Source organism: Pagrus pagrus (genome assembly GCF_965226575.1).
Source record: "Pagrus pagrus genome assembly, chromosome: 4".
In the NCBI taxonomy this organism is placed as follows: domain Eukaryota; kingdom Metazoa; phylum Chordata; class Actinopteri; order Spariformes; family Sparidae; genus Pagrus; species Pagrus pagrus.
Window position 1 is genome coordinate 15,552,537 of NC_140188.1, and position 12,679 is coordinate 15,565,215.

At 41.2% G+C, this 12,679-nt stretch overlaps 1 protein-coding gene across 1 annotated transcript in view; it reads right to left on the minus strand.

Annotated features, from left to right (window-relative positions):
* Window positions 1-12,074, minus strand: part of sik2b (salt-inducible kinase 2b) — a 48,466-nt gene extending 36,392 nt beyond the window's left edge. The window contains exons 1-3 of the mRNA XM_084351113.1: window positions 11,443-12,074; window positions 7,356-7,472; window positions 1,087-1,150 (exon numbers count right to left, since the gene is read on the minus strand). Coding sequence (XP_084207239.1) covers window positions 1,087-1,150; window positions 7,356-7,472; window positions 11,443-11,580 — 319 coding nt within the window. The 5' untranslated portion in view covers window positions 11,581-12,074. The remainder of the gene's footprint in view (window positions 1-1,086; window positions 1,151-7,355; window positions 7,473-11,442) is intronic.
* Window positions 12,075-12,679: the final 605 nt, after the last annotated feature.

Here is a 12,679-nt window from a genome sequence, read left to right on the forward strand (position 1 = left end):
TTTTCTTTGTCATCTATGATACTAAACTGAATATTTTTGGTTTCTGGACAAAATAAACTATTTGAATATGTAGATCTTGTCAATTAATCAATCATTCCCTTACTCAAATGTCAACATTTGCTGCTTTTTTCGGTCCTCTGATAGTAAATTAGCTTTCTTGGCATCTTTCAATATCTTCCAACATTTTTAAGACCAGACAATGAATTGATTAATTGAGAAAGTAGGCAGATTAATCAATAATGAAAACAATTGTCAGTTGCAGCCGTAAATTTCAATGAAAAATCTTAGTTTAGCTCAATCTTAGTTTACAAATTACCATCATATTGCACTGCACAGAAAAATAGTTATTGCATTTAAATCATGATGTTTAATTAATCCTGAAGGTTTCTACTTCTTCCTTTTCATATGATTATTGATCAGTTGATTGGTGCCGCATTGCTCTGTTTACTGTGTCTCATGTTTCCTTCACTTTGCTTTTTTGTGTGTATTTTATTTTGTTAATTCAGTTTCTTGACCTCTCCTGCCACGTGTTGCAATTGTGCAATCAGTTATAATGCTGAAAAGTGCAAATAAAAGTAAACGACGCCGGTGGCTGAAAAGATAGTCGTTTAAGTTTAAAGCACAGTCAAGGGTTGCGACACAGTATTCAGAATTTAATCAAAGTGACTTGTAACAGTTATGTAGAAAGCAATCTTGGTATCTTGCACAACGTCTGAGCAGTAAACCAGTGAGCAGTGATTCTGCAATACTAATAAGAACATCTTTTTCTCTTTGAGGCTGCCTCTCAGTGATGTCACTTCATACGTCAAAAAAACCTTTAGTACAGCAATAACCAGCAGCACATGACCAGGGCCATATCAGGACATTGTTCTCAGATAGCCATCAATCGTGTGACCTTTGAGATTGAGGTCTGGATAACTGTGACAGCAGCGCAAGCTCAACAAGACTTTGATACTTCCTTGTTTGTCGAAAACATTACTGACACAACAGTGCAGATCTTTATTTGTGCAACGGATACTTGGAGGAATGACATGGTGAGATAATGTTTGAGGTCAGATTGGTCTTGAACTTGAAAAGATAACTCACCGAAAATCTCCCCATTCTTGGCATACTCCGTGACTAAGTAAAGCATGTTCTTCGTCTCCATCACCTGAAAGAGGGAGAAGACGAAGGAGCAGGGGCCGAGGGAGGGGAGAGAAGAGTGGGAGAATGAATACACAATGAAGACCATGTTTTAAAAGCAACACTTCCAAATTAACAGTCCCCTGCAAGGAGAGATAGTTAGAATAAGAGAAAGCAACAGAACCAAACATTACACAACTGTCCACATGGCTTCCTCTGGAGGTTCAACAACAGTGTCTGGCATCCACAGAGTCAAGAGCAAAACAAAATGCATGAATGGCCCAGGCTCTAAAAATGGCATCCATGTAAGAGAACGGAGGTGGACGGTTGGTGTTGCCGAGTATATCTGAATGGTGCTTAAAACCTCTCGGCCCTCGCACCGAGCCGTGTTGTGTAGGAGGGAAGAGGACCGATTTAGAAGCAGAAACACTCGGGAGATGAATAGAATTAAATGCGGAGGGTAGAATCAGATGGAGAGGGGAGGATGAATCAGACACAGCGAGCCAGACATTCACACTAGAAATCCCACGCTCATTGTTTATGATCAATTTTCCATCTGTTACACTGACCAATTCATGGATTTAGAAAATGTAAGCCAGGTTTTTTTTGTTTTTTTAGCTGGCCCTAGTTGTGTAACAAACAACATTGTGTCCTCTCTTTATTGTGGAGCTGGAATACGCCTGATTGATCGAATTAAGCCCGTTTATGGGTACTCAGTATCGTTCAATCAAAAGAAGGAGAATTGTGAGCCAGTACGGCATCTAATCTGGGAAATAAACCCTTCTCACAGCGGACATTTTGACTCGTCACAGCAGGAAAAGCACAGGTGTAACTAATAGTATTAACGACGGCTCTGTGTCATTCAGGTGTGCCAGTAAACCAGCATGTACACTAGCAGGGCATTGGCACGGGCACACCTGAATGGAATGCAGCCATTAATAATATTAGTTACAACGGTGTTTGACAAGATGAAATATCCACCATGAGAGAGGTCCACTTTGAATTTACGGTGGATACGTTTCTATGGTTGTTGTAGCTACATGCTAACATGCAAACTAGCTTCATAAGTTGTCAATCACGGATCTGTTAGCTGTCTTAATCAGTCTGGGGAGATGCTGAGGGATAATATTTTTACCTTTAACAAAAGTCTTGCAAGTAGCGCTGGGTGGGTGACATGTTTTAATAATAATTTGGATACAATGAAAGAGTTAACTTTACTTACTTTTACTCAACTCATGTGGTTCTAACTGACAACACACATTAATTAACAGGAAAATCAACGTTTAAGGTGATTTCTTTGCGATTACCCGACACAGGGTTTCATAACGAAATGAAAGGATGCAACTCCTTCGTGCTACATGAACAGAACATATATACACTTATTTAGGCTATAAACATATAAACACACAGACACACACACACACATACACACACAGCCAGGAAATAATTTGTTGCGGTGGAGACAGGCCTCTGTAAAGATGTGGGCACAACAGTCTTCCAGTTGTTTGGCTACGTTGTGTCCCATTTGTCCATTTCATGTCCATGCGATCGTACAGTAGCCAGGATCAGCCTTGAATCCAAGATTAAATCAGCATAACTCTTATCCCGACTCTCTTCCTCTCCTTCCTGGGGCGGTCCGGCTGGTTAGGTTGGATAGTAGAAAGATGCCATGGGCAGTGGTCACATCTCAAAGCCTGCTAGAGGATTTTTTTCTGCTGTAGGCAATACGTGTTTAAGAAAAAAAGCCAGTTCTGTGCAGTTTATTTGCAAGTTGATCCTCAAAATTAGCAATATCAAAGATACACTTTTTTGATACCTAAATAAAGTTGCCAGATGTTAAATGTGGTTTAAACACCAGCAGCTGCACCAGTATTTTGCCAAAATAAAATCATCTAAAATTGGCATAATCATGAGTATAATCAGGATCTACCACATCTAAAAATGACAGAGCCAAACACTGATACATGACAATTGTCAATATGAAAAAAACAAAAGGTGTTGAGGTTTGATACTTGACAAGGCTACACGTGAAGCCAATTTGATTCTTTGTGCTTTTGTATGAAATCAGTAACTTCAACAGGATGAGACTATGCTACAGAAATTCCTATAGCCGGTGGCTACACTTAAACCGTTCATATCACATGTCTGCAACCACTTAACAGTAACAGCCTTGATGCACTGCAAATAATCAGTATACCACTTTAATTCAGCGGAGATAATATGTTAATGACATGATATACAGTATTCCTGGCAGACCATTATTGTGAATAACTGAAACCAAATCATGTCATGTAATACATTGTCATACAAGTGGAGAAAACATAGTCTGAATTCCATATTAAGAAATACAAACTGTACTTGGTGTTTACCACTTCAAGGGCTCTGATGGTTCCCTTCTAGAAAGACGCTCACTGACTCATAACAGACTGATCAGTGTTAATCCAATCAGCTATGACACATAAAACTAACAATTTGTTGTTGGTTTTTGACAAGTAGTGGGATGACACGATGAGTATATCAGGCCATGAGGAAGAGCAGCTGCAGTCCCTGTGGTGAATTGTATGCTGAACACAGGCCAGACTGTTTTATTACAAGGTTGTAAATGAATAATTTATGTGTTTAAATGTAATTATGTCAATGGTTTTAAAATTGTGGGCATGAATTGTAATGGGAGGAAGTGGAAGTACGGTCATGATCCATCAATTTATTTAAGCATTTCTTGTAACATGATTAATATTCAAATGAAGCACTCATTTTGTATTGGCTTTACTATAGACAGAGAGTGGGTTTGTAAGTTGAAAACAATATCCAGTTATCATTTTAATTGCTTAAAATCTTGTAAAGAAACATTGGCAGTCTATAATAAGAGGGAATGTGAAAGGAGGATGGTGAGAAGTCAATGGAGAAGCGGCCACACAAGACATGACCAACTACAGTGGGGTCCACTGTTGGGTTGCTGTGTGGTTCATTAGTTTGGCCTTCTCTTTTGGGCCACAGGGCTGACCCTAGTTTATGGGACTGGAAAGGAAATCACTAATTGACCTGAGCTGATTGGATGGACGGACCACTGGAAATAATGATACACACCAAAATAACACAGCAGAAAGCTGGAACAGAGCCACATGGTTGTGTAATGATAATGAACATTCATTTACTTTCCCTAAACAAACTAACAGGACCCAAAGGCTTATGTAATGCAAGTGAATCACCAAAACTTTTGATTTATTGGTGGTGAGGCCATTTTGTCCCTTTGCCTCGTTAATGTACCAACGAAGTGCAACAGACAGAACAAATCATTTTAGAGAATAAACTGAGTCTCGTAAAAAATTATGCAAACTTCCCTTCCACACCTGGACGTGCATACAGCTACCATAAAAGGTGCCAAAGTGGCATGAGGGACATGACATTTATGAGATCTGTTTCTATAAAAATGCTTTTAGCACATATCGCACTACTGATAGTGACAATGGCTCAATTTCAATAGCACAAGAGCAAAGCATGACCCTGGACAGGCAACTTTGCAGTTTGCAAAGAAGGACATGATGCATAGTTCATTTTTAGATAAGCTGAAGGGAGTTAGGCCTTTTTACAGCAGACATTTTAACTTGTCATAGTACTAAAAGCACAGGTGTTACTAATAACATTAATGATTGCTCGCTTCTATTAAGGTGTCCCACCTAAATGTATTAATATTTCCAACTGTGGTTTATACCGTGACATGTTAAATGTCCTCCATGAAAAAGACCTATAGGAACGAGAATAAGACCAGAGTTCATTATCCACTGTGTGATTTATCTATTTATTTATTTTTTACCATTACAGTGCTGTAAACTAACATTTTTACACTGGTTGCATTTAGAGGCACCAGCACATAATGTAGGTGAACCCCATGAGACTTTTTCATTTAAATTTCTAACAAATGATCTACATGATTGAAGAATAAATATGCAAATACGTGTTTTAGTTATTTATTCCAACAAGAAAGTTCAGTAACAGCAAAAACATTTTTTTATCTGACCTGCTGAATACCAGGTGCACAGATTTTTTGGTCAATGTGCGACCAAAATAGTGGCACTCTGGAGCCCTTGTTTTAACACCATAAAGTTGTCCAGTATGTTCAGATGATGTCGACCAGGAAAATACTGAGAACAACACATCAACCTTATGTGCGCAGAGGCAAAACATTTTTATGTTTTAACTTAATTTACTCAGCATCATTTTGTAGATGTGATTTCTGTCAACCATTTAGTCGATCTTTACTTATAGAATTGCAGAATTATCGAATCTGACCAAGTCCTTTGACAGCTATTCTCAACGTGTCACTTTTCATAAGACATGCTTGGTTTGCACCGCTTGATCTGCCTGGATCTCCAGTCTTGTTGCAGCTTAGCTTGTCATGGAGAAATATCAATCAACACTACTGTGCTGTAGCATTACTGTGGTAGAAAAAATACAGATCTTAAGTTCAGTGCACATGAGATTCTGTCATATCTTTAAAAACTCATAGTTTTAGCCAACTGTAGGTCACATTTCGCTTTGGGTCGTTTTAGCAAAATCATTGTCCAAATAAATACTGACACTGTGTCCCAGTATTTAAATAATTAATACAGAGGGCACTGGCAAGAATAAATAATGGTTTTTAACAAGCCATGAATCCATTCTGGCCTAAAGATTTGACGTTTTACAAAGACATCCACAAATGTGGACATAAAATACATCCATATCTAATATTGAGCAGAGCCTGAAACAGTGGTACTGGTCAGATCTCATGTTCCAATTTATAGAACCTCAACCTTCAAATACTAACAGGATTTAGTCTGATTCATACCAGCAGCACCTTTACACAGTGCAGAACACACACACTGCGCCGAGTGTCGGTCAGTCATTAACTACACTCTCATATCTTAAACAGCCCAGCAATGGCAGGTTATGCTAGGCAGCAGTTGTTTGCTAATGCATTAGAAAATAACCTGGATTGGTCTTGCCTGCGCTTCAACACCCCAGACTGCTAAAGAACCAGAAGAGAAGAACAACAAGAGATGAATTCTGCTCCACCAAACTGATTTGTTCACAGATCAGACAGAGCCACGACTAACTCTACGTCCCCTCAACAGCAGTTGGACTTTGACTATAGCCTAGATCTGGATTCATCTGTTGCACAAACCTGTCTCGATTTTTATTATCTTAAGGATTATCTTGAGACTTATCAATGAATTTGACACTACTTCAGAAAATGTTTGCCATCTCAAAGAATTAAACAGTTTCAAGGACATTTTACTGTGTAAACTAAGCAATGGGTGTAACAAGAATAAAAAGAAAAACCCAAACAGACCTTGATCTCGAAAAAAGAAATGTGACAACAGTAAATATTTAATCCCGTAGTAGACAGGAGCATCAAAGATAGACCCAAAATAGTTTCTTTGATACATTTCCAACAGGTTACCGCACTCTTTCTCCCTTCTCATGGCCCACTCCACACACTGTTAAAAACCACAAATTATAAAGCACGTTTTCTTCTTTTTTTGTCATTTGGTGCCACTGATCATTGACTGTCATCATGAAAATGTCAGTCTTATTTCTGCGCAAATAAGTCAAGTCTTTATTTTTGTGAAACAGCCCTGCCTAAGACTAATTTAAGAGCCAAATTAAGACTGGCCTAACACTAAACACAATCTAAAATGTCTTTGTGAAACCAGTTGCAGGAGCTGACACTGCCCCGTCGAACACTTTAGATTAAATAACAAACCAACAACAGGTGAGGAACGATTACATCTGTGTTAACTCTGGCTCAGTTTTTACTTAATTTAAGTAAGAGTAAGTATTGTGGTATTTATGCTGTCATTCTTCAAACATCACTGCAATGCAATGACAGTGACAGACTGCCTGGAGTTGTGATAGGGTCAAAGAAAAAGTAAGGTCAAAGCACATAGACAGAAATAATTCTCCGGAAAATCTCTTGATTGACACAGCTTGTCAAGCATGAGACAAAAAATGCAAACGAAGAAAACCAGATGAAACCATTTATCCTCACACAACACTGCATCCTGGGAAATAACAACTGAGACAGATATTTCTTTTTGAGAAAGACAAAAGAAAATACACAAGAATCCAGATAAAAATCATGGTGGGAGAAAAAAGCAGCACCACCAGAAAGATGATCAATTATTCCATGTTTTGCATGCTAGACATTCAAAACATGTTGAGCTACTTCACATAGCGGCACTGTGACTCACCTGGTAGAGCTTGATGATGTGGGGGTGGTCCAGCATCTTCATGATCTGAACCTCCCTGTAGATCTTCTCCAGGTTGACAGCATCCAGTTGGGTCTTGTCGATGATCTTAATGGCCACCTGCAGAGTGACGGAGCATCAACAATACAAACTGTAATCAGTCGCTTTCTCAATAACAAACAACTGAATCACTGTTAGAGCCCATCACACTCGATGAATAAGACACACACACGCACTCACACAGACACAGACACACACACACAGACACACACACACACACACACACACAAGTACAGACATCCATTTAATATTCTCTGAGAGGCGAAAGGAGACAGTGTGTTCTGAGATTCAAGATAAATACTTAAATAAGTCTCGTCGGGCTGAAACTTTCATAAACACTCTTAAAATGTGAGCCGTGATAAAATATCACACGGAGGTACAGCAGAGGCAAACACAGGCCTCGTTGGATATACACACTCACCCACAATTACACATATATGTTTAAATCTCACGCTCACAACCTCAACACTCATGGCTTTGATTAATGATGTCCGGTAGGTAACAAGGCAATATTAACATTTCTCCTTGAGACTGTCTCATAAACAGCATTTCATCAGTATGATCTGAAGTGTTCAGAGCGTGGCGAGCCAAACTGGAGGAGTAAACAACACGAAAACGGTTCCCATCCCAGCAATCGAACCACTGTTAGATTAAGTTGTCACGCTGGGTAAAACGTAAATAAAAACAGAATGGAAGTATCTGCAAACAAACTGTGTTTACCGGCAACTTTTAGGAAGTGTTCCCGAGCCCATGTAGCAATATCCTTTATACAATCATGTGTTTCACAAACTTTTGAACCTCACCCCATCGTTGCATGGGAACGACATGATACTATCACCTGTTATCAATGAAGCTGTTCACCTGTGGAATGTTCCAAACAGCTATTTTTACCGCATTACACAACTTTCCCAGTCTTTTCTCGACCCTGTCCAAACTTGTTTGAAACATGTTGCTGGCATCACATTCAGAATAAGCATATATTTACAAAAATCGATGAAGTTGAGGTGAAACATTAAATATATTGTCTCGTCAGGCGCTGTCGTTTCAGGTTCCGGTGAGACTTCAGCTGAAACAATAAGCCGATCAACATACATTTTATCTTAACTACCTATATATTAATTAATAAATTAATAAATTGTTTGAGTAATTTTAAAGAAAAATTTTCCCCAAAAGAATATGTAATACAAGTATTTATCTTTTTCCACACAAACCTGAATCAAACGATTACTTTCATTATCAATTTATCTGCCGATTATGTTTCATTATTCATCGACTACTCGTTCAGTCCAGTGTTCTTCAATCCGGGTCCTCTGGACCCTCTGCCCTGCACATTTTAAATGAATCCCTGTGCCAAAATACATGATTCAAATGATCAACTCGTCATTAAGCTCTGCTAAAGCCGAATAATGAGCCGTTCATTTCAATCAGGTGTGTTGGACCAGATAAACATTTAAAACACCTCTAGGGGAACACTGGTTTAGTCTATAAAATGTAAAAAACACTCATCACAATTTCTCAGAGCTCAAAGTGACGTCTTCAAATTGCTTATTTTGTCCAACCAACAGTCCAAAACCGAAAGACTCTTCATTTACTGTCATAAACAACAAAGACAAGGATCAAATCTCCACATCTAAGAAGCTGGGAACAGCAGAAATTTTGGCTTGAAAAATAACTGAAACAATTTGGAACAATGAATCTTCTTTCGACTGACTAATCGGTTTATCGACTCGTCGTAGCAGCTTTACAGGGTTGTACATAACACTGTCTGTGACACAGAAATTTCCTCTGTAAACTTGTTGCATGCTGATCATTCTTTCCTCCATCACGACAGTCGTCAGGTCAACACCAGAAACACCCTGTTCATGTTACAAAGCACTTTACTATAAATGTGTGACTGCATGTATGTGACTGCCAATCATCACACTGCGTTTCTGCCTCTCACACCCAGTGGGAACCTCTTTAGCATACGTGCAGTTTGCACTTCCAGATGTGCAGTAATGGGTGTTTTAGTGCGTTTAACACCGTCTATTATTATCTCCCGACACACAGCACAGACAGGTATGCGATTTGATGTTTAATCCTATGAAGGAATCAAAATCTTTTAATGGCACTCTCGCTACACGTTAAGACCTCCAGGGCATACAATTTAAAATCACTGGCCTAATGTAACACAGAGGGATTACAGGGTACTTAGCATGAAAAGATCTGAGCTAACTGATTACATTGTTAGCTATATACATACACACACACACGCAACTTCTTGTGAACTCTGCTGGCCCAAGGTCATTTGAGGACAATGGGTTACAGGGGAATTTAGCTTACACACACAGGCAGGACAATGATCAGGTATGGATAAATGTACGCCCTGCTGGGCTGATAGACAGGATCACATGGGAATGGGCCAGCACTGTGTGAACCTATAAGCTGCAATATGTACATAATGGGATGAATGGGTCAGTATAACACACAGGGGCCACGAGTAAAAAAACTAGGTTATGCACACACAGGTAACACCTATCCAGGATTATGCACGCAGACGCATCAGATCTGCTATTTCATGTGTCATTAAACTCTGGCTTTCCTTACACAGATCTCTTTTGCCCTGGCAAATGCTCAAGACAGATGGCATCACATAAAGTTGATAGCCTGGCCTCTGCAGCCGACCTTGGCCACTCTGACAAACAGCCTGAATCTGGGCGAGCCAAGCAGCTGCAGAGGCTCTCTGTACCGGCCAACGCTGAGTGACCTCTACCAAACCGGTGGCCAGAAAACCTGCAACAACCATGCATGTTCTCACTATCACACCGGTGCAGGCACTCAGTGAAATCACCTGGTGCTTGGCTGAAATTAAAACCTGCATCCACGTAGCTGTTAGCGTTACAAGGTTGCAGGTTACCTGGCTAGACTAACACTGTGCCACTTCGCAGGCTCCAACAACCAGATTAACACGATAAGACTCTTAAGAGACATTTTCTTGCCTAGTTATTCATTAAACCTACCAAGGGCCTCGTCCGCATGATGCAAATCTTGTTTTTCTGCAAAGTGTGATTACTCACGTTCGACGACAAACATTTGCAGGCTCTAGAGAGCAAAGATCAGACTGTGCAAGGGGGTTTTCACAAGGGCTGTTTTTCTGCCTCACACAACACAGCTTCTTCACGAAGCCCCTGTGTATCTCTGTCATTACAACACAAAGTCATGGCACTCGGTGGTACTGCTCGAGAAAGGCCTCTCTGTAAAGAGCTGACATAAAACTATTAGTAAACTCTGACAAATCCAAGCCCTGTTCCCTCTGCGCTCATGCTGCATCATCGCCTGAAAGCATGCAGTGTTTTGTGCTATCAAACCCTCTCTAACCTAAAGCGAAGACCCCCTCGCCCAGAGAAAGCGTCAGTGGATTGCCGTCCTCATGCATGTGTGCAGAACACTTTGCTTTCCAATTACAGAGCTCTCCGGCTGGCATGTCCCGCTCCTTCCCTCACAAAGCTCTCGGCACTGCTGGCACAAGAAACCACTAAATCACATCATTATTTGGATTACATAATGGGACCACCGACCCATGCTGCATGCCCCAGATACAGCAACTAGGATGTTTACACCAGCCAGACTCTGGGTTTGGTGCACTGTGGCGCTGTCTGGGTCAGCACCAAACAGGATTACAGGTGTGTGGGGCTGGTTTGGAAAGACAAGCGTGCATGTTTACAGTGTGTGTTTCCCAGCAGCAGCAGCGGCAGTGGCGGTGGTCAGACCTCTTACTGGCAGTGATGTTGCCTGAGGGGGGTGAACGTGCAGCCAGTCATTGCTCCTGTATACCTGCAGCAGGACTCAAAACACACCAGCTGTTGCTCTCTCCGGAGCAGCCAAGTGACCGGCAGTTACCTGATCCAAGTTTTTTATTAGCGCATGATGTGGACAGCATTTCGGTATCTGCTTTGAATATCTGGGGTGTCAACTAGTGCATAAAAGTTATGTAACTCAGCCGAACAGTAGCATAAGTTAGCATGGAGGCTAACTAGTTCCACACACTCACCTCGGTCTTGGTAATGCGGTGTCGGGCCAGCTTCACGACAGCGAAATTGCCCTTTCCTAAAGTGCGCTCGATGTCGTAGAAGCCCACTCGGACCGGACCCCGGATCTGCGGTTTTTGGACACTGTCAGCCATGACCATGCTGTTCTTAACTGGGACTGTTTGTGGACGAGTAGGAGGCAGCCAGACAGACAGACGAGCCGGGGACACACGGGGGGCTCCACACGGGCTCGCTTTGGGGGCAGCTACAGATAAAGACGAAAGGAAAACAAACCACCCGCCGCCGCCGCCGCCGCTACCGCCGCTGCTGCTGCTGCCTCTGCTGCCGCCGCCGCTTCTGCCGCCGCCGCCGCTCGGAGCAGCGTGTCCATTAAAAATAGACAAAGTTGATTTCTGTGTCGCCCTGCCAGCTTGGACGCCAATGTGGCGACGCTCTCCGTCAGCGCGGCGATACGAGGCAGGCCATTTGCTGCTCCCGGGGGCTGTCACACCACGTTCTCCGATACAATAGAGCTATAATATTTCAGCTGGAGGCACCTCTATCAGCTACGGAGCACACGAGTTGACTTGCAAAGAGGCATCATGTTCTCTGGTTGACGTGTATTGACGTCAAAGCCATAGGGGTATTTGTACAGGGGGCGGGGCCACGGAGCCGCTCCACACTTCAGTGCCAATTGGTTGCCAAGACAACCAGACCCACCTCTTACGTCAACCGGTAAAATTGCTATTCTGAAATGTGTTTGCTCGCTCTGCTCTCCTTGATTGCACGCATAGGTAACTTTGGAGTTTTTTGCCCCGCAGGTGTTGAGCACGCTTTTGTTGGCCGCGAGCTAAAAAAGAAAGAGAGAGAGAGAGAGAGAGAAAAAAGAAAAATGCAGCATGAAGAGAGTGGTTAAATTTATTCTTAATGTAATTGTGAAACCAACCACACTTTTTGCTTGCTTGATAATAATAATGTGCTTTGCAAGAATGCATGGTGGTGGAAATTAAACAAAACTATTTGCTAGGATTGACATGAAAAAAAAAAGCTAAATCTTTTACACTTTACAGCACTTTTAGTCACACAATCCAAAAAAAAGGCAAAAAGTTTTTCATAATTATCTTATATTTTTAATATATAACATTATATAATGTAACATGCAGGACCTCATGTGAAACTAGACATTTTAGCAGCCACAAAGACTCTTTGGTCAGCTACATAACAGCGCCATCTGTTGGCAAGAATAGAAAATTAAAGCAA